The sequence below is a fragment of the Drosophila albomicans genome, chromosome 2L (assembly GCF_009650485.2).
Source record: "Drosophila albomicans strain 15112-1751.03 chromosome 2L, ASM965048v2, whole genome shotgun sequence".
NCBI classification, from domain to species: domain Eukaryota; kingdom Metazoa; phylum Arthropoda; class Insecta; order Diptera; family Drosophilidae; genus Drosophila; species Drosophila albomicans.
Genome location: NC_047628.2, coordinates 18,219,180 through 18,241,554, shown reverse-complemented (window position 1 = coordinate 18,241,554; position 22,375 = coordinate 18,219,180). Strand labels below are relative to the sequence as shown.

The 22,375-nt window shown below is 37.3% G+C and overlaps 3 protein-coding genes across 4 annotated transcripts; 1 reads left to right on the top strand and 2 right to left on the bottom strand.

The window, feature by feature from the left end:
- Positions 1 to 4,001: 4,001 nt before the first annotated feature.
- LOC117565237 (synaptotagmin-5) lies at positions 4,002 to 15,102 on the bottom strand. 2 transcript variants are annotated; one of them, XM_052002549.1, is made up of 6 exons: positions 14,669 to 15,102; positions 7,595 to 7,785; positions 7,123 to 7,534; positions 5,876 to 6,116; positions 5,047 to 5,544; positions 4,002 to 4,989 (listed from the first exon to the last, which is right to left on the bottom strand). In XM_052002549.1, the coding sequence occupies exons 2-6, from the start codon at positions 7,780 to 7,782 to the stop codon at positions 4,811 to 4,813; spliced, it is 1,518 nt and encodes a 505-aa protein (XP_051858509.1). In that variant the 5' UTR covers positions 7,783 to 7,785; positions 14,669 to 15,102; the 3' UTR covers positions 4,002 to 4,810. The 2 variants fall into 2 exon arrangements, with proteins under 2 accessions (XP_051858509.1, XP_034100136.1); XM_034244245.2 differs by having other exon boundaries at positions 5,876 to 6,113.
- Positions 15,103 to 17,830: 2,728 nt separating this feature from the next.
- LOC117565532 (uncharacterized) lies at positions 17,831 to 18,791 on the top strand. The gene has a single exon (XM_034244675.2). The coding sequence runs from the start codon at positions 18,058 to 18,060 to the stop codon at positions 18,484 to 18,486; it is 429 nt and encodes a 142-aa protein (XP_034100566.1). The 5' UTR covers positions 17,831 to 18,057; the 3' UTR covers positions 18,487 to 18,791.
- A 61-nt stretch (positions 18,792 to 18,852) lies between these two features.
- LOC117565296 (class E basic helix-loop-helix protein 22) lies at positions 18,853 to 21,635 on the bottom strand. The gene is made up of 4 exons (XM_034244331.2): positions 21,381 to 21,635; positions 20,414 to 20,896; positions 20,236 to 20,349; positions 18,853 to 20,166 (listed from the first exon to the last, which is right to left on the bottom strand). The coding sequence occupies exons 2-4, from the start codon at positions 20,875 to 20,877 to the stop codon at positions 20,037 to 20,039; spliced, it is 708 nt and encodes a 235-aa protein (XP_034100222.1). The 5' UTR covers positions 20,878 to 20,896; positions 21,381 to 21,635; the 3' UTR covers positions 18,853 to 20,036.
- Between the last annotated feature and the right edge of the window lie 740 nt (positions 21,636 to 22,375).

Genomic DNA, 22,375 nt, shown 5'->3' with positions numbered 1-22,375 from the left:
AATGCCAAGTCAAGTACGCTGTGAGATAAATTCAGCGTTGCCATATTTGCAGATTATAAAGTAATTTCAATCATGTGGCAGCGATGAAGATAAAGTGGCTGGCGCTAAAATACGAGTGCGACCAACTTAAGAAGTTCAAAGAGAAAGCCGTTTGACTACTGCAAAAATATTTGCGCATCATTTGCTGCTTCAATTCAGGTAAATTAATTCATTTAATTACGTTTGCACTATTGCAGCATATTATTCAGAAATTTAATAGTAATTACTTAATTATTGCCATTTCAGTGCTGTAATGTGTGAGCGAAAATCGCCAGCAGCTGAGATAAAAAGACAAATGCGCTGCAATTCTATTGTGTTAGTGTGTCGTAAACCAAAGAAGGTGTTTAAAAAATGGGGAGCAAGTGCGTGCGCGTTAATAGTTATGAATGCATGAGCACAAAAAAAAAATAGTGCTAATAAAATGCAGAAGTCTGTGAATATAATTTTTTCATATGCTGCAATGATCGAAAGCAATAGTGTGTGCAACAAGTATGTAAGTATAAGAAAGTGTAAATATAAGTGCAAGTGTCGCGTGTGTGCAAAACCAAAAGAGGGGTTGAAAAACGAAACAAGTGCGTGCGCGTTAATAATTGTGTAGAAGGCGAAGTTAGAGAATTTTTTTTTTTGCTTTTTTTTACAGTGTGCTAAAAAGCTCTTGTGCGAGTGTACAGTGTAAATATAAGTAAATGTAAGTGTTTGTGTTAGTTTGTGCAAAACCAAAAGAGGTTTTCGAAAAAAGGAAGGTAAGCACGATGATCGAAAGCTCTTGTGTGTGGAGCAAGTATGCGTAAGTGCAAGTGTTAATGCAAGTGTAAAGTGCGCTGCACAGATCTGTGAGTGAGTGAGTGAAACGGTGATGTTGGATATTACGCATCGAATATGGAGAAGCAGTAAAGCTGCTATCCATGAAGATGGAACAGAACAGTTTTTATATGCATGTAAGTTTAATTTAGTTTATATTTATCTTTTTTCAATATTTTCTATTGATCTATGTAACTCATGGTTCTTCCGAAATTAATAAAGTAATCATATTACTTAAATAAAATAATAAAGTTGATTAACGTATTTCTTTTCAGCGAGCATCTAAAGGTAGGTGTCGCGTGAGCAGAAAGATGACATCTTTAAACTTCTTCAAAGTGAGTCCAATCCACCTGTTGTTTATTGTATATATAAGTGTGTTTATTGTTATAGGTGAGACTTCTGACACAATTTGTACTTGAAGTTAATAACGTTATAGTTTTGTTTTTCTGAAGTTAGGTAAATCAAGGATTGCTTTATTCAACGATCTTCGGCGAACAACTTTAAATACAAGTCACAGGCGACTTTCCGCGACGCAGTGGACTGCAAGGCGGAATATAAGTCTGCTGATACTAAAATGCAGGTAATTACATTATTCTATTACCTATACAACAATTATTATTATTGACACTTTATTATAATTTTTTCAGCTTTTGTGAAAGTGTTAAACAATTTGAAGAAATTTCATTTATATAGCAGCGATAAGATCTGAAGTGATTGGCGCTAAAATCTGAATGCGGCCAACTTAAGAAGTTTAAAGAGAACTTGTCGGACGACTGCAGGAAAGCTTACACATCGTTGCCTGCTTCAACAATTCAGGTAACTTGGTTTATTTATTTACCTACGCACTATTCAAACAAATTATTTAGTAATTGTATAATAATTCTTGATTATTTTCATTTCAGTTGCTGCTATCATAATTAAATGTGTGAGTGAAAATAGCTTGCAGCAGAGGTAAAGAGATAAATGCGCTGCAATTGTGTCGCGTGTGTGTGTTAGTGTTAGTATGTGCAAAGCCAAGAGTGGTGTTCGAAAAAAGAGAAGCAAGTAAGAGCGCGATAATAATTGCTTGTGCATGAGCACAAAAAAGAGTAGTGCGAGTAAAAGGGTGACGGCAGTGATTTTTTTCTTTTTTTTTTTGTGTGATGATCGAAAGCTCTTGTGTGTGCAGAAAGTATGTGTAAGTGTAAGTGTCAATGCTAACTCAAGTGCAAGTGTAAAGTGCTCTGCAGATATAAAGTGAGTGAGTGAGTAAGTGAGACGGCGATATGAGGTATTCCGCATCGATTATGCCAAAGCTGATATCCATGAAGATGGAGCAGAACAATTTTTATATGCAAGTAAGTTAAACTCACTATTACAATACATTTTTATGCACACATTTATTTCTTTAGTACTGCATATTATTAAATATTATATTTAAATTTGTGAAAGTTGTATTTCCTGAAATTAAGTACTATACAATTATCTTGCTTCGTTTCAGCGAGCATCCAAAGGTAGGTGTCGCGTGAGCAGAAGGATACCATCTTTAAACATCCACAAAGTGAGTCCAATCCATCTTTTCTTTATACATATACACATGCACATTTATAATAATATATAACTTATGATAGAGGAATAACAATAACTTTTTACAACAGTTTGCATTTGTACTTGAAGTTAATTACGTTATAGCTTTGTTTTTCTGAAGTTAGGTTAACCACGGATTGCCTCATTCGATGCATTTGGAAATACTTCGATCAACTCAGCGAAAAACTTTCCGATATGCAGTGGACTGCAAAACGGAATATAAGTCTTCTGATGCGGAAATAAAGGTAATTAAATCATTTTATAATAAAACAGTCATTTTATAATAACAATTTTTTTTCTTGTCAGCTTCTGCTATAATAATAATTTTACTTCTTTTTTTGTGTGTGAAAATGATCAAAAGTATTTGATTACGAATCGTTTATGCTGAAGCAGAACAACAAATGTGCTGATTTCCATAAAGATGTAGTCCAACATTTGCAAGTAAGTTGATCTAACATTTGTTATAATAATTGTATTAAATAATACATTTAAATTATATTAAATGCAAATATATAATAGATTAATTTTCCATTATGAACAATAGCTTATTTCTATTTTCAGGTAGCAGCTCAAGGATAACAACTCTTAACTTTGCAATAAGTGAGTACCTTCCACCTGTTGCCTATAAGTATAAGTATAACATTCAAGAAGTTGTAGCAAGTTAAGAGCTTAATAAGCTTATAGTTCAGAGTTTGTACTTTAAATTTATTACGAAACCAGCTGGAAACTGAACTCCCAACGGATGGCAAACACAAACCAAATATTTGGCCAAACAATTTCCCTAGCTTGCGGTGTCGTTGTGCTATCTCAGATGTTTACAATGCTGTCCTAAGGCCAATGCAGATACGTCCACACACACACACACAGACACATTCACACACACAAGTTCTTAGCCTGACAATCTATCAAAGAGTAGAGAGTTTCCGTTGGCGATAAGCAGCTCTAGTTGTAGTCTGCTTTTTGGCGCCATCTCAACTCTTGGCAATAGTTCAAAGTTCTCGGTGCGGTTGCCGTTGCCATTGCCCTTTTGGCCGGCATCCACTCTATTTTCGGGCATCTACTTTTTGCCACTGTTACCAAATTGATTGAAAGCACATTTTGATTGAAAGGAAATTCGACGTCTAACTTGGAGACACCAAGGACTGCGGCCCTGTGTGTGGCATGGTTGCTTTAACAGCCAATGTAGCGTCACCCAGCTGCACCCTCATGGATTTATCAGTCATTGTTGCAAAATTAGTTAAAGGCTGTCCGTACACCCCCACCCACCCTATCCACACCTCCCCCGAACTTTATTTTTACGCCAAGTTGGTCAACAAGTTGCCAAACTATTTGCCAAATAAGTCAAGCTACAAAAAAGAAAAAAAAAAAGGCCGAGTTTCTCGAGTTGCCTCGACCTAAGACATTGACTGCATTCTTCCACAGAAATTGCTGGTGATGGGGTGAAGTAAATACTTATATAATAGCCACATCTGATGTTAAGTAATCAGTTTGATGGACTTAAAATGTTTTCAAGCAGAGTTTGTGAGCGCCCATTAATTTTTCACCTTAATGTTGATGAAATGAAAAGAAAATTTTTACCTTTTTGAAGGCTTTTATTTTTGAGTTGAAGAAGTTTTATTTTTAGCAATATTATTACACGATTGTTTCGGTTATAGAATAATGCATTTCAGCTAAGACTATGCTATTAATTGTATTAGTATAACAATGATCATCATAAACTTTATATCTTTGATATATTTAACTGCAGAATGGAAAATATTCAACTTTTGTGCCCATTTTTTGTGTTCGATCTGAAACCTCTCATAATATCCAGCTAAAAGATATACCGAAAAATATGCGATAGTTTTGTCTATAGTTTGAGGTGCGATTTTCTAAGCTTTGACTATGCAAATAACTGGGTGGTAAATATATGTATATAAATAGTATATATAGAACTTTTCCGATTTTCGTTTTGATAGTTTACCGAATAATAATTTTTGTAATTTGAAATTCGGTTGAGCTCTAATTAATATAATTATTTGTTAGAGATATATTTCTTATATAACTGCATCTTAGGTACTTTTTGACATATATAGTACATAGCACATACATATAGGTATTTTGAATACATACGATTATAATTTGATTTTATAGTATAATCTTTGATTAGTCGAGTAATTAATACTACCGGAAAGCACATAAAGTTTAGGTGGTTGAAAATAGTTGGTTTCTATTTTTATGTTTAGTACTTCATATTGTATATATGTATATATATATTTGATTTAAATATTTCGCGCATTCTCATTCTGCTTCCTTCTTAAATGTATCCCTGCAAATTCCCATAAAAATTTATTTGCCAAGTGACCTCGTGAGGTATTTTTTTCTACTAGCTGAAACACAACAGTTTTTGTCCTCGCTGTGGACTCTAGTTCTTGTTGGTTGTTGTCTTGGCTGTGGCACCCAAGTTGTTACCCGGCTCCTGCAACGGAACCCACTGAGCGGTTGCGTTCTTGGCACGAAACATTTCCTCGAAAAAGATTTTCTCCTCGTGCAGCACATCGGGTGAGTTGCCGATTAATGCCCGACCCAGTATTTCGCTAGAACCTGTATTCGATGAAAAGCTTTAGTCACGATTCAATTCAAAACTTGCATTCCACTCACCCAAGAGACTGTCATGCACGACTGTGAACTCTAGCAGACAATTCTTAAGCGTCTCCTTGCCCACGTCGAAGGCTAAAGCCTCGTTATAGACTGGATTAACGGTATTACGCTGTACGCCAGTCTTGCGCTTCTTCAACTTTTTGCCACCTGGTCCCAGCAGTGACACTTTGACATACGGATCCGAAGAGTTGCGAGCATCGTCCACAATACGCAGATTTCTGGCCTTAATCAAGACAACCATCAAGCGTTCGGCGGATGGAAGATAAGCCAATGAGACCATTATATCGCCCAAGTCTACTTTCATGTCCTGTGCCGATGCTGATGTTAGAGGTGTCCAGAGTTTCAGCTGCTCACTGAGATCCAAATGGGCCAAGTGCAGCTTGGTTCCGCCAATGCAAACATGGCGTGAATAGGCATCGAAATCGTACAGAAGTATCTCCAAAGTGCGCTTGTCAATCACACCTGCTGTGACCTCAAACACAAAGTGCTCGTCAAAAACTGGAAAGTATAAAAATATGGTTAACATCAGAAGAAATTTCACGTGGTGTTGAATTTTACTCTATTCAAAAAATTCTTGAATTAAATTAGCAATTTCTTTTTCAATCTTAAAAGAATTCTGATTTTCACTTCTATACTAAAACTTGGCTCTCTGCTTAAAGCTTTTTACTTTGACTTGAGTTTACCTCTTTTTTTAAATATTCTGTGATATTATCTTATTTAAATGTTAAATTTGTCTAAAATTTGCCTTTTACTTCACTTTACAAATTTATTGGTCTAGATGATACAAAGTTTTTTTCTGCATAAATTAGAAAATCAATTGCCATCTCACCTGGACTGAGTGTCTTCTTGTGTATGCGAGTTTGCCAAAAGTTTTTCTTGTCGGGCAGCAAACGTATCTTAGCATACGGATCGGCTGTGCCACTGAACTGTCGCGGTTGCAAGTTTTGCGCCTCCAGTAGACGCACATTAAGCAAACCTGCAGCAGGATCGTAGCTTAGGGTGACATGTAAATTGCCGCGTACTTCATTAACTACTGCTGAGGGCGAGGAAGATTTAGGCTGAGAGTGCTGCTTAGGGAAATAAATATAAGAAATAATCATTAATCAGTCAAAGCTGTTACTTAAGCATTAAAATCTTATAAATAAAGTAAAATTTACAATTAAGACTTAAATAAGGTCGTGTAGACTCTTTTCAAAATGATTTAAAGATTAAAAAATACTTTAAAAATGCTATAGAACCCTTAATGAATTTTTATAAAGTAAATACATATTATGTCGAGATGGTTGTGATTCTTAATATTATCCCTTATTACTTAGATTTATTGAAGGGTAAATGGAAAACCAAGTATTAGACTATACTTATTTTGAAAATAAGAAATAATCATTCATTGATCAAAGTTGTTATTTAAGCAGTAAAATCTCATAAATAAAGTAAAATTTTAAATTAAGACGTATTCAAGGTCGTGTAGAATCTTTTAAATATAATTTAAAGATTAAAAAATAATTTAAAAATGCTATAAAACCCCTAATGAAATGCTAAAAACCCAAAGTAAATATTATGCCGGGATGGTTGTGATTTTTTTAATTTAATCCCTCATTACTTAGATTTATCGGAGGGTAAAGAAAATCAAAGAAATAGACTATAAATATTTTGAAAATAAGAAATAATCATTCATTGATTATTTAATTTCATAAATAAAGTAAAATTTCAAATAAAGACTTAGATAAGGTCGTGAGGAATTTTTCCAAAATGATTTAAAGATTAAAAAATATTTTGAAAATCCTATAAATGAATGAATCCTATAATGAATTTCTATAAAGTAAATATTATGTCGAGATGGTTGTGATTTTTTTAATTTAATCCCTTATTACTTGAGTTTATTGGAGGCGAACTAAAAACAAAGTAATAGACTACACTTCTTTTGAAACTTTACCCTTTTTTTATACTCAAAAATAATGCTTTAAATGAAGGAGAATTACTTGTTATTGTTTAATATAAAACCCAAAAAGGTAATCTCCCCCATCAAATATAACTTATGATGACTACAGACCTCAATTTGAAGCCTCAACTACTTACGCTGCGATACAAGGTCATGTCGATTTTGGTGTGATCCAGTTTGGCATTCATCGAGGAGACCCTCGGGCGACCGGGATGCATGGCGAGTACAACATGCTTGTCGGAGCGGGCAATGGGCACCGCCGAGGTTGTCGAGCAGTAGGATAATGTGTTTGACTTGAGGCTGCCAGTGGGCGAAGTGGGTGTGGGGGGTGCCGACTCTTCGGTGGTATTCGAGACCTGCTGTTGGACTGCGGCCGCTGTGTTCGTCACTGTGGATGCGGGCACCCAGAAGGCGGGATCAGCATCCTCGGACTTGAGTGAAGTGGGACTCAAATTGCCGGCATTATTGCTGACCAATTTGCTGCGTGCCACACACTCGTTCACATTGTCCACATTGTAGCCAACGGCACCGGCAACGAGTGCCTCACGGCTGACAAACAAAATACTTAAGTGTCTTGGCTCTCAAGACAACAAAAATGACGAATCTTACCTCTGTTGCTCCTCATCCTTCTCGCTGGCCGACTCCAAGAGGTTCTGTTCAAACCAATTCAAGCGATAACGTCTCGAGCAGGTCGTATAGAGAGCAGCACCGACCGCCGAGACGACAAGGAATGAGACAGACGCATAGATGCCAATCTGCGTCAACGATATGTCCTCCTCACGTATGACAATATCCATGTCCTGTTGTCGGTTGGTGGTTGATGGTTGGAGAAGAAGAATGGCAGCAATTAGTCGTTTGTCTTTTGGTTCTTAGCCTGGATAATGAGACTCCAACTCGCAGCCATAAAACTTTCATTATCAGACCAAAACCACATGGGATAAAGCCACCTTATAAATAAATCACAACCGGTTCAGACTTACGTCTACGTCTCTATATATCCTTGACCCAGTCTCCCACCTGTGTCCCCGCTTAGGCTTTTGGTTATTAATTGCGCTGCTAAAGGCGTCATTGTGGCCATGTCGTGACCACAGTCACTGACGCTGCACGTGCTGACAGTTTGGTCCATGTCTGTGTCAGGCTTCTGCCACAAAATTGCCATAAAGGTTGCCGCATAGCTAAAGCAAGGTAAAGCGTGGCAAAGGTATGACAACGAGGTGGAGATGAGGGCTTTTCTCAATTAGGCTGGCCAAACAAGGAGGCCTAAGTTCAACTTGGCCAAGAAAGTGCGAGTGTTTTGCTGTGAAATTGTAGCTCAACCCTTTCCAAGACGGCTCCTTAAACACCAAATTTATTGCCATCTTGTTAATTAATTAGTACTTTGAAGCTACCTTTTGCGATGCGTTTTGCTTTTTCGCCTTTTTCGTGGCACCCTGTAGACTTAGAAATATGTAAAGAAGGTATATTGAATAGGCAATTGAGCTAGCTTATGAAAACTCAAGAGTTAATTTTGTTTGCTTTACAAATCGTATTTTAATTTATAATTAGTTCGAAGAATTTCCGTTAAGGTTGTTTACATTCGATTAGTCATAAGGTAGCTAAATCTTTCGATAGGATTTTTTAATGAAACCCATTTCATGTAGCTACAAGCTCCTCCATCTTCCCGCTAAGGATGTTTACAATCGATTAGCTAACTGAATATTTCGATGGAATATTTAAGTACTATCCATTTTATGTTGCTAGAATTTCCTCAGCCTTTTACTTCTCCAGGATATCTTGCAGTCCAACATTCTTTTGCTTAATTATTTTGTTTTGTGCTACTCCCCATTCAGCAATTTTTGCAATTTGTTTTCAGTTTATTATTTATTTACGCAAACTTTTTGTATGGGGTTTCTACTTTTACGGCAATTGAATGAAGTGTGCTCCCTTTTGCCCTTCTCCGCTGTCTGTCTTGCTCCCACATACTCTTTTTTTCCCAGCGGGGATGTGTATAAAAATAGAAGTGTAAGCGAAAACAGTAGTTAGAGCCTGAAAAGAATACATAGTATATTAAAATACTGAAGAATGTGCAATGCTCATTTCATTGTTCGGGTCTTGTCTAAATGATTTATAAGCCTTTGTGCAACTGGGTTGGGGGACAGGAAAAGTTATTCTCCGCATGATTCATGGCATTCCTCGAAATGAGAATATTATTTAAAATGCAGACAACCCGAAAAGCTGAAAACTGAAAAGTCAGCAATTTAATTAGATGCTTCTTTCCCAGCTCTAACATGAATACAAAATTGTGTTTTTCCCAACTTTAAGGTTCACTGAGATTTCCCAAGCCTACATTGGGCTTAAGTTTATTAACAAATCAATCAACCCTCGCTATATAAATCTCATGGTAAACCAATCATGTCAAATTGAGTCAGATCGTAGGCGGCTTTATAAATCGATGTCAGTTTTTTTCTTCTTTTTTTTTTGCGACTCATACCTTATGCATGTGTCAGATTTTCAGTCTGTGACTCGACATATGACAAAGAGGGGAAAAAAGAGCGTGCGGCTTTAATGTATTTTAGAGCCTTTTAACACCGACTGCGGCTTTGTCTCTCTTTCTCTTTTCACGTTTTTATTATTATATATTTATTGTTTGATTGCGAGGTTGTCGTGTGTGCATACATTGAGAGCACAATTTATGACAGTTGCCATAAATTCTCATACAGCGAAACTCCGACTGAACATCGCTTGGCTGTCGTCTGATTGCGGTTTTGGCCAACTGGTTGTATAAACAATTTTCGGTCGTTTTATCGTATTTTCACTTTTCGCCAACCAACCGCAATGCCACAAAGATAAGCGATCCAACTATTTCCGTTAATGGTGACACAAAGGGGGCAAAAAAGAATGAAAATGCTGCGCAGCAAAGTCAAGGGCATTCAGCCATTTGGTGTCGACTCATTCACTTGCCTCTCGCCTGTTGCCTGTTGTCTGTTAGCTGTTGCCTGTCATCGTCGTCGCTTTGTGTACTTTAATATATTGACACAGCGACTAAAATTAATTTTATCTAATCGATGAGGCAACAGGGGCCAACTCAACTCAACATCGACTCGACGCGACTCGACTCGATTCGCGCTTCGTTTCATTTTATTTGATATCTGGTCGCTTCGCACCTCCACGTGCCACATATAACGGCATTATTTTGTTGTGATTTTCATTCACTTCGCCTGGCAATTTCATGCCAACTTTGCTTTATTTCCTCATTATTTTAAAGAAAATACTTGCACATTTCACATAAAGACAACATGAATTTCCCCAACGGCGAACGACTTCAAATTGCACAATTACGGCAAATTATGTTCATTAGTCTAATGAAGTGTTTGTCACACACACAAAGTAGCACCCATGACCACGCCCACACCAACGTGAACGACAACGCCAACGCCCATGCTCACATTGTCAACAGGAACAAAGGCAGGACGACGATGGACAAGACATCGTGTCTGGACTAAAGGGACTGCAAGTCAGTCTCGACTTGTTTTTGTTGCAACAAGTCTTTAGGTTAATTGAATTTTAATAAAAAGAAAAACAATTATATTAAAATTCATTATTTTAAAGCTTTTGTTCTGACTAGCATAACAAGTTGTTATGCATCAGCTTATAATTAATGTGAGAATTACTTTGCTCGCAAATATCTGATTTAATTAAAATTATAATTCTCATTATAACTTTTTTATCAGCACAAAAGTTTTGTTTTCGCTCATACATCGCTAGTTTGCAGATGGCTTGAAGTTATGCTTTTCATGCTTTTCTTGTTTAATACGCCATGTTTTTTAATGAAAAGGATTTCGATGCAACAACGGTTTATTCATTGTGATTTATTATTTATTTATTTGTTATTTAAATGTGCTCATCTTTTATGTAGTAGCCCAAGTTTATTTTCCCAACTCGAGTAACACATTTTCCAGTTTGTTTCGTCGAACGCATTGTCATAATTAGATTACCACATTGTGTCCAAGTTGTGCAGGCGCCGCAGGAGTAGAATAACTTCCTGCATAACATTGCTTACGTTAACAGTAGGGTTGAAGGGTATTATAAGTTTGTGTTACCTACAAAGTATATGTATATATTTCTGATCAGCGTTAACAGCCGAGACGTTATAGCCATGTCCGTATGTCCTTTTGTATTAACACCTATATCTTAGAGACTATAAAAGATAGAGCTCTGATTTTTTTTCGACAGCACTTGTTATTTTTGGCCGCAGATCAAGTTTGCTTCCAATTTTCGCCACGCCTACTTTCTTACGAATTGGGAAAAATCAAATAACAAGTGGAAGTTATTCATATATGTATGTATATATGGTATATATTATATATGGTATATTTTGTAGTGTGAATAAAATACTATATGGATGTACCAAAAAAAGCCTTCAGTATAGTATATTTTACTATGTACATGGTATATGCATATGTGCTATATGGATATACCAAATATAGCCTTTGGTATGTTGTGGTATTTTTTTTGGTATATTTATTTTCGGATTATTTTTTATTTCAAATTATGTTTATAATGAAAATGGGTGGGGTATATCTCACAGTTGACCACATTCCACTTATTATATTAATTTGGTATATTTTTAAAGTATTGTTTTATTAAAAATGGCTAGCGGGTATCTCTCAGTCGAGCTTACTTGACTTTACCTTTCTTACTTGTTTTTATTTTGTATCTGTGTAGGCGACTTAGTAAGTAAGTGTGTGTGTGGGAGGGGTGTGTTGTGTTTTGTGTGTTGCCTTGCCGCCGGAAGACATTGTGTGGTAAAATGTTTTATAAATGCCGTCAACTGTAGGTGCAAAAGTGTGAAGGCTGTGACGAGCGTTTGACTTGCTTGGCTGCTCTCTTGTGGTTCTTTTTAGGAATCACACCACTCCCTCGGAAAAAAGTATGCAAGAATATAATACGCACTTATTTATAAATATAGCATATGTTAAGTATACGCCAAAGTGGCTGGAAACGAAAGCTTAACACACTTGCTGATGAGTGATTTTGTGCGAGATAAACAATTTGTAATGCTTATATAATGATATAGTCTAGCTGGTAAGTATCAACACATCAGTCGAGGCAAAACATCATCATTATTATCACGGTCAACCTCAACTCTTGTCTGTTGACATTGTGTATGTTTGTATATGTTTGACATTGTTGTCTGTCGTTCACTGTCTCATTATTCGAGTTGATTGCTGCCGCCATTGGCGTTGACTTTTCCTCCATTGTCCTCCTTTGCATCATGCCAAATAGCAAACAGCATCAACAACTGAGAGATTGAGCGATTGAGATATTGAGCAATAGACCAGAGATACAATTAGCAGTCAATGAATATTTATGGCTTGGGCTGTCAGCAAGTTTTCTCGGACTCCGCCGCCTGAAGTGTCATAAGCAGTTAATGCTCCATGGAGATTTCGCCAAGAATTCCAAGTCTCAAACTCTATCCTTAATCAGCTCACAAACAGAGTTCGTTCTCGTCTAATTTCCTGCATAATTAGGCTGCTGCTGCTTAGAAATGCTTGTGATTGACAGGCAACAAACTATACTACAACTCGGTATGATGTCGAAAATACTTAATTCGATTCGAAGTGGAATTAATTTTCGTTTTCTGGCAAAAGAAAACTCCAGGGAAAATAAGCACAAAACTATATATAAAAAAATGCTTTGCTCTCTGTCTCTTTATCAATAATAAATGCTCAGTCTACTGGCAAATGTATTTTGGGGAAGTCGTTTTATTCTTTGTCACAAGAGACACTCGTGTTTGGATTTTAAAATGTTTTTTGGCCAATAACAACATGCTTTTTGTCAAACTTTTATTCGTATCGATTTGCGCAAAAAAGATTAGAACTTTTTTTTTTGAGAAGCGAAACGAAATAAGAGACAAGAGCGATTCCAGGGAAAATGCGAGAAATGCGGCCAATGAAAATAGAATATCCTATTAAAATCAAACAACCATATGTCAACATAGTAAGAGACCATTAAGCAATCGAACCCAAAAAAAAAAAAAAAAAAAAAAAAACAAAAAAAAAAGGAAGCATATAAACTTGTGTCTTGATGGCCAAGATAAACAACAATTTAATAATGTGACCCCAATATACACACACACACACACTCACACGTGCACACAACGACAACGGAAGGAAGCATAAAAATCAACAAAAAAATATGATCATTAAAGCGGCAATATGCCCGAGACACTTGTTGTTTGCGCACAGTTCACAAGAAGGGAAAATAATAAGTGCGATATTAATACAGAGCAGCACAAAAGGAGAGGAGAAAGGAAGATATGATGAAGGAGACAGAGGGAGGGAACAACACACTCATCATCAAGCCCAAAAGGCCAAAGTGGCAGCTGCTGTTGTGGCACCCGCCCTGCCAATAACTCAGCATGTCAACAAACATTGAGAACTTGTCGTTGTCGTCGTTGTTTTGTTGTTGCCCCTTTGTTGTTGCCCCCTATTGCCCCATTTGGTGCTGCCATTTTATTGGCGTCACGCTCCAGGCCATCAATGCGGCTGACTGGCTGGCTTTCTGCTCTTTGTACCTCCCTCGAAAAGCTGTCTTGTGGTGTGTTTTGCATTAAAAGTGCATTAATCTTGGACACGTGATAAATATTCATGGTCTTTATATATTTTTTAGTAAAGCTTTTTAACATGCAATTTTAAAATGCAGCCTTCGCTTCGCACCGTCTGATTGCTTCAACTTTGTGCATAGTTGGTCCATCTGTTCGTCTGCTTCATACATACATATATACTTTTTGTCTGTAAGTGTGTCGGTTAAGGTCGGGGTCGAGTGTTTCAAGGGCGTGTCCGTGTTTGAGTGGCCTATGAAGGCAAACAGAAAGTAGAGCTCTGTCCGATTCACTGAGCATTCTCGCTCGGGTTAAACAACCTGAGGCCAGGTTACTTTTTCAACACAAATCTCAGCTACTGAAAATCCCCACCACTTTCACCCACACCACACACACACCCATCACTCACCACACACACACACTCACAACCTCCACACATACTCGCACTCAAAGTGCGGTAAATTGAAACGGCATTACAAAGCAGGGCTTAAGGACTTTCCCAGTGTAAGAGGCTGCAAAATACAAATGCGAAGCTGAATGGAAAGCGAGCGAATGTGCAGAGATGAAAGAAAAGCAAAAACAAGGAACAATGTATGCGATGCCACGATGCCACATTATTAAATTAAAATGTATTTCTGTCGGGGGAATTTATGAATTTTTGCGTATACTTTGTTTGGTGTTAGTCGACCACAACCCACGTTGCGTATGCGCGATACCAGCGCATGAATCTGTAATCAACTGATAAATATTCAATTAATTCAAGATATTGGCGCACAATGCAAAACAGTGCCAAAGGTGCAATTTATATTGATTATAAGCGACTCGTTTTCAATTAATTGCAATTCATATTTAATGAACCGAAAACGTTGTTTGCCTTTGTTGTTAATCCGACTATTTCCCATTCGCACTCACACGTATGAAGAGATTAATTGTGTGCCCTGTCTAGCAAAGCAATTGGGGACAATTTATGTGGAAATAAACAAAAGAAATGTGCTGCCATATTTTAGTGCTATCATTTTCAATTTTCTTTGTGTAAACCCGCCATCAATTTCAATTTTAAACCCAACGTTTAAATTATTTGCTTAGGCATTTGCACTTACCCTTTTTTTTTGTTTTCTGTTGTTTTTGCTTTTCACACACACGAGTTGAGCGGAGTATGCGAACAATTTATTGTCTTTGACTCGCTTACACGCAATAATTCGCAACAATATGTTGACTTATCCTTGCGCTCTACGTGTCGTATGCGCAATATGCTCTAAAAGCACTCGCACAGCCGCGGCATTCCGAGTGTGTGTGTGCGTGGAGTGCAGTTCAGCGTTTAAAAAGCAATTTCCTTATTAATGTGCTTTCATGAAATTTTAATTCGATTTGCTCAGCCGAGCAGCGAACACTCTCTTTTAAGCGATTTCGACAAATAATCTATATATACTTGTATTTAAATGTTTATGGTTTAACACTGTTGCGCCTCTTCAGTGGCAAAACGGAAGGCAGACAGCAGGCAGCAGCAGCAGCAACAACTTGGTCGACGCGTTGCTCAAACTCGACTGTGTTGTTTTTCGCCAAAAATTACACGCAGTTGCCGTTGTCGTGTTCACTCACACACTCACACACACGCACACTCACATAGACTGACGCTGACGCTCACAGAAACTCAAACACAGTTACCCAAACTTAGTTAGAAAGTTTGCATCCTAAAGTGCGCGCTAACTTTTTGCATCGTTGTAGACCATTAAAATCATTTGTTTTACTGTTAAAACTTTGCATATCTTTGTCAATTTTGATTTTATGATTTCCATTTTTCTTTCATATTATTATTCAATGAAATTTCGTTATAAAACCGGCATTTCTTTTCGAATAACTAACTGCAACGATTACTTTGGCTGTTTCAAAGTTGTCGAAAGCTTCTAGCACAAGCAACAGCTGTCTCGTTACGGAAAAAGCTCGCTCACGGCCTTACAAATTGTTGCTCAATGTCAAAGCTTGAAAGCTCACGAAACTCAACTTTTATGGCTACAGTTACTTTTGGCGTTGCCACAAAGTCGCAAAAAGGTTTTTTTTTAATTATACTCATTGTTTTTAACTTATTTAAAAGTTATTTTTGCAATATGAATATGCAAAATCACTAATAATAAATAAAAAATAGTTAAATGTATAAATTGTAAAAATAATAATAATAATTAATTTTCGTACTACACTTCACATGTTTATTTACCTTGAATCAACAATTTGTTTATATTCTAAGCCATGAACTTGAAAGTGCTTTGTCATTTAATCTCATAATAATTCAAGCTGAAAACAAATTATTATTGCTATTGATAAGGTGTAGGGCTAGGTGAAATAAAAATAAAAAAAATATAATGAGTTGGCAAGTATTGAGGGATTTCCTAAGGAAAAGAAAACAACTCAATCTATATTAAAAGTTCAGCATAAATTAAGAATATATGAGTTGTTAAGCCTGGCAATTTGATTCCACATACACATCTTGCAATTTTTTTGCTACGTTTGCTTTGTATTATCTCAAGTTCAACTATGAAATATGATATGATAGTGGCTGGCTAGTGACAACCTCGCAAGTCAAAGTCAACACGCGTACCCCACTTATATAATACATTTATATGTAATATCTCACAATCCACTCTTAGTACTTTCGATGCCATTCTGTGGTTTTTTCGTGGTCTGAACTTAGATGAGGTTTTGATCTTAACACTGACTTACATAACTGATGAACATATTAAATTACTAGATCTCTTAAAATACGTCAACATTTTGGAATTTCTCGCTCACGTTTATATTTTGTTGATTCAATAATATTATTGTCAGCATTAGAATCAATATTATTTGTTTAGTCTCTGTTTAATTGCGCATTCAAATTTGATAGTCATGCACTTCAACAAAAATATTTTCATTTCTTATTGAATTTATATCTTCAGCTGTACTTTTGGAATCTTTTTACATATTTTGACAACAGCAGAAAAACAATAAACTTCACCTGCTTTATTAAATGCAAAATCATTTGAATTAATTAAGCTAATCTTAGAAAGGTGAAATAAAAACGTTTTGCCATCTGTTGACGATTCTTTGCTAATTTCAAAATTCCATATAAGGTGTATATTTTTAATAATCTCATTTGTCAACTTTTACTTTGAATATGTTGCATATGAAACGGCATAAATTATATAAGAAAAAACTCAGATTATTAATCACACGATTGCACATTATATTTATAAATTGTTTTAAAGCGCGTCAATTGGTGAGGGCAATTAATCAATTGCAATAACCGATAAGAGTCGAAGGTGCTTTGACGTTTAACATTGAACAAAGATCGACAAATCGAAATGTTTCATACAATGTGCAAACAAAAATAGTTTATTTATAGAAATGTTTAGCTTTATTTCATTTCCCTTTCAACGTCAACCACAGAGAAAGAGAATGCTATGACAATTATTGACGTAAATTAAAAATAGGTAAAACATTTAAGTAAATTCGTTTCAAGTTGCGTTAATTAAGTCTCGATTCTTATTTTTATTATTATTATTTTATTGAAATAACGAATACAATTTCTTATGGCAATAAGGTTAGACCTTCAGCTTCTATTTTAATGAGCTAGGTAATGTGTTATTGATATTAATTTAATATAAATAAAAATTATATCTGCTCAACTTTGGGAAATACTTTTATTTCTTCACAACCTTCTTTCGAATACCATCTTGTACTGACTTGTAAGGTAAATGACATTATACTTAAATATTATATTATAACTAAAAAAAATCTAGTCCAGTCTAACATATGTATATTATAGTGTTTTACTTTTTTGGTAATATTTCCTTATCTCTTACATAATTTAAACGATTTGACGCGCCTTCTACTTTGTCTATCGCAATGCTTGTTAGAATCATCATGCTCTGAAAATAAGAGTACATCAAAATTTTACAATTCATTGCGTGATGATAAGTGAAACTGATACATCTCAACATCTCTCTGCACTCAAATGACGTAAAGCGAGTACATTTTGAGATGCAGATTAAACTTAGTAGCTCGCTCCCAGCAGAGAAAGGCTCTTTTTGATTTGATTCAGCAATCTTACGCACCATTACATTGTACTATTATTGCTGATAATTCCACAAGCAAGCTGATTAGAAGCTCGAATTGCTCAGAGAGATCGCTTGAGTCGTTGGCGATCTGGAAGCCATATCAGCGCTCTTTTTTCTCAGATTGAGATTCACGTGTCGACACTTATAAAGCGATTACCATTTGTGTCACGACTGACACTCGACTGTGAGTACTCGAATGAGACGCAACTAAAACCGGACTAAAGACTAAAGTATAACTTGCAAAGACTTTGTGACTAGGCCACGCTCCATTTGCCACACACACACACACACACACACGAGTGACGTCGCAACATTGCGATTACAAAAGCATAAAATAAAACAAAAGTGAAAGTTGACACGTTTTGCGATTGCAAATACAATATTTTACCGGAACTGTAATGGCATCGGCATTGACAAATCTGCTGCAATCGCTGCGCATTGGACCGTTGTCCTCAACCAGCAAATCGAACCCGAACGATGTGTTAATCATACCCAAAGTGGAGAAGATGAAATCAAAGACTGAGCTCATTGAGGTGCCTGAAATCACACTGGAGGAGGTGGCGCAACATGACAGCTTCGATGATTGCTGGATTGTCATCTACGATCGCGTCTACGATGTCACACAATTCCTGCGCGAGCATCCGGGTGGTGATGACGTCATCATGGATCATGCTGGACGTGATGCCACGATCGCCTTCCATGGCACTGGTCACTCTCGACATGCTGTCGAAATGATGCGCCATTATCTGATAGGACAACTGCCGGACATGCAATGCATCTTTAGATCTGGCCAGAACAAGGTTCTCTCCTCGGGCATACCAGATTGATTGATCAGCAGTTGTGGCTGTAAACATTTCCTCGCCGCCGTCCGATCTATGTGTTTTTTGTTTTGATTCCTATTTATTTAGCGTATAGTTGACTTAAGCTTTTGTATTTGTAATCTGTGTGTACTGTCTGTTTTTCATGAGCCCTTTTCATGCCCAGTTAACATCAGTTCGATTACCTCTCTATATATACTGCAGAGCTTTCGTATAGTCGCCATTATTCACTTAGCTTGTAGATAACACAGCTTTTGTACTTAAGTGCTATTGCTCCGAAATTAAATGTCTATTATATGAATGCATCAGCAATATTTCTTTTATGTTTTCAATAATTTTCAGCAAGCAGAAATTAAAAATTCATAAAATCTCTACTCTTAACAACAACTTGATTCTGTCATTATCAAATTCAATATTCATTCCACAATTCCTGATCATTTCTCATCAAATTCACTATTCATTCTTTTATTCGTGATCATTTCTCACAGTACAACTCAATTCTACAAATCATGCACTACGTCGTGAACTTATTCTCAAATTTGTCCTAAATTCTTAATCACCATCAACATGAGGCAACATTTTGGAATTGATTATTTCCTTGACCTTCTGTGATACCCTGTAGAATTCTTAGACGCATGTGGCAAGATTTATGATGAAGTTTCGAAACTGTAAAATTTCCCAAATTTCTAGTCTCTTATCATTAAAAAGCAACCACGTCATGAAACTGATGAAACCTTACTCTTGAATTTCTATAGATTACTATGTCTTTTTTCGCCTTGAGGAACGCATGATTAGTAATTCATAATCATAGTTTTTGAATACTATTATGTTCATTTGAACTTGACTTTCTTCTTCTTTTCTTTAAAGCAATCTAAACATTTTGCATAATATAAGTATTAAACTGATAGCGTAGCAAAAAAATCTAATTTTAATATTCAATATACGTATATAATAATTATGTTCAATTACGATTTTCTGTCAATACTACGCCGTAGTTTAATCTGAAAGCGTGCCCCAAATTGCACATAGTGAAAACATTAACACAGATTCTCGATCGCAACTTTTCCCTGACCTTAAAATAAAAGTTCTCATTTGATTGTGCATGGGATGTCAAAAGTGTAGAAAAACTAGAAAAATGCGGCGCATTCTTTTTGATTTATTCTGAATTGGATTTTAAATTTGTATTTTATATATTCCCTTTCATTTTCCTTTTTAAATACTTTGCTTATTCTGCGTCATTTTCGGGGCACAATATTTTGAACTTTGCTGAAATTGTTATCGCAATACACAGATAATAAAAGTCACAAAATTTCAAATTAGTTTTGTTCGTTTTATTACTCGTACTGATTATATTCGACTTAGAACTAAGTATGCAGACATTATGGGAAATGCGCAAAAGAAATGCTTATAAAAGAACTAAATATCACTTAACAGATTCTCAACCTCAATCATGACTAGTACACAAATACTTTAGCTCTTCAAATTGACTTCTTAAACATTATGTGCGTATTGCTTCACTCAATTGCTTATCATATCCCAAAGGGGGACAATTCGCTTATTTAGCTGTTGCTGCTGGTGGGCGGATCGTTGTGAGGTCCTTGCAGCAAGGCCTGCAACTTGGCGGCAGCGGGGAAAGCCCCCAAATCCAAAGGAGCAGCTCCCGTGGTGCTTTGTATATAAGCAAGGAGTCTGGAAGGAAGAGAATTTAAAATTTATTAATAAACTGGATATTTTTAAATATATTTCAACTCTACTCACCTGCGCAGTTCCTCGAGGGCATTCTGCTGCATTAGTATGTAGTTTTTGGCCAGCAGCAAGGTGGCAATCTTCGACAGTTTACGCACCGAGGGAGAATGCGCATAAGGAATCACACTGTAAAAAGAATTCAAAAGGATTGACTTAATGCTTTCAAATGTTGATCAACTCTTTCTCTAACCTGCGCAACTCATCCAGCGCATCGTTTAAATCGTGCATTCTTCTACGCTCCCGGGCATTAATGTTCAGTCGCACCGTCTTTCCTTGTCGGTTCTTTTGCTTGCCCCCATTAGCTCCGCTTCCTCCTGGGCCACCGCTTGACACACTGGCCATGGCTGCGGTGGTGGTGCCACCGCTAATTGCCGCAATCGCTGCTGCCGTCGGGCTTAAAGGCTTCTCGGGTGCACTTGGTCCCGGCTTGTTCTCATCCGTCGGCGGTTGACTGCTCATCCCCAGTCCCTGGGCATAGAAGCCTCCCAGTCCCACCGAACCCAGAGGTGTGCGTCTCCCCGGGACGCTTTGCGGCGGACTTGCTGTGGGCGCTGGATGTCCGTGGGTGCCCAGCATATTGGCTGTGGGCGGAATGGGCATGTGGCCATGGCCTGGCAACCCTGGAAATCCGAAAGCCAAATTCGATGGATCCATTTTGAGACCAAAAGAAAGTCTGCAAAAAAAATTCACACTAAATTGAAAGGTTGAGCACACAAGATGCGTAATGCGTAGGGTTGTCGTGCGCTCAGCAGCAATGAGTAAACAGGGTTGTCAACTCATGCGCACAGTACACAGCGCCAGCTAGCGGCCAATTGTAGAAGCTTCTATTTGCACAAAGCTGCACACAGATGGCGCTTTAACTATGTGCAAAGAGACAGTTTATTTAACACGTTTTTTTATATATACAAAAAATATTTACGAATTATTTTAATATTTGATTTTACTTGTAAAGTATGCACTTAATTTTTAATATTCATTTCAACTTTTTATATGCTGTTTTTATGCCGGATTTGCTGCACACACTTTAAGGATTATTTATTTAAATTAACCACAAATCACAATACAATAAGTGAACCCAATGGTTTTTGCGGCAGAGCCAGAAGATATTTATACAAATACGTATAGCTTTATATATGCAATATTAAAACGTTACGCACCACAAAAATTAAAATGCGGCTGTTGTTGCCGCTGCCGTTGCTGCTGTGGCAAGATTCGAGTTCGTTGCGCGAGTGTGAGATTCAGTTGGCAGGACAAGGCCCAAAAACAACACAAAAAACACAACACAACACAGAGAACAACGGCGTTGCGACCGCGATTTTGTGGTGTACTCAACGTATAACGATTTTCCGATTTTAATGCTGCTGCCACAGCCTCTGCCAATGCTGATGCTGCCACTGCCACTGTTGTCGTTGCTGCTGCTGCTGCTGCTGTTGTTGCCACCGACGACGACGCAGCCGATTATAATTTTTGCCGTTGCCGTTGCCTTTGCCGCCACCGCCGCCGCCGTCACCGTTTGCTGGTGTTAATCTCGGCAGTGAAAGAATATTACGAGGCACTCACTATACACACACTCACACAATCGCAAATGAATAAGTGTGTCTGTGTGTGTGTGTGTGTGAATGTGTGTCGCCTAGCCTGGCGTTGACGTTGGTGGTTGACGTTTAGTGGTTGTCCTTATACTCTTAATGCACAGCCTCCATGTCCATACCAATACCAACAAAGGCAACACACACACACACACACACACACACACACTTACGCACACTGTGAAAGCACTATGAATCACTGGCCGTAGCACTTTTAATGCCCAAAATAAAAACCAAAGAAAAGAATCATTCATTCCTGTTGTGGCAACGTTTTTATCGCTTAGCTCTCGCTCTCTCTCTTCATCTCTATCGCTCTCTCTTTATCGCTGCCTCCCCCTTTTGCCCTTTGGCTTTACAACCCTGCGCTACGTTTTGTCTCTGATTTCAATTTCCATTGAAACTGAATCTAATCACATGCTCACTGCCGTCGCCGCCTGCTGTTGATCCTAGTCTTGCTTCCTTGCTTAGTCCCTTTCTGGCTGCAACAACAACAACTCTCCACGGTGGACAATGCGAAATCCCCCCGAAACCACCCCTCAACTCAATCTATCGTCCTTTTCAGGGGG

Coding starts and splice junctions, on each gene's coding strand:
- LOC117565237 (XM_052002549.1), bottom strand. CDS start 7,782: ATGGATATTGTCATACGTGAGGAGGACATATCGTTGACGCAGATTGGC. Junction 7,535..7,594: donor AAGGATGAGGAGCAACAGAG/GTAAGATTCGTC, acceptor TTTGTTTGTCAG/CCGTGAGGCACTCGTTGCCG. Junction 6,117..7,122: donor ACATGACCTTGTATCGCAGC/GTAAGTAGTTGA, acceptor TATTTCCCTAAG/CAGCACTCTCAGCCTAAATC.
- LOC117565532 (XM_034244675.2), top strand. CDS start 18,058: ATGGCATCGGCATTGACAAATCTGCTGCAATCGCTGCGCATTGGACCG.
- LOC117565296 (XM_034244331.2), bottom strand. CDS start 20,877: ATGGATCCATCGAATTTGGCTTTCGGATTTCCAGGGTTGCCAGGCCAT. Junction 20,350..20,413: donor GCGCTGGATGAGTTGCGCAG/GTTAGAGAAAGA, acceptor TTCTTTTTACAG/TGTGATTCCTTATGCGCATT. Junction 20,167..20,235: donor GCCCTCGAGGAACTGCGCAG/GTGAGTAGAGTT, acceptor TCTTCCTTCCAG/ACTCCTTGCTTATATACAAA.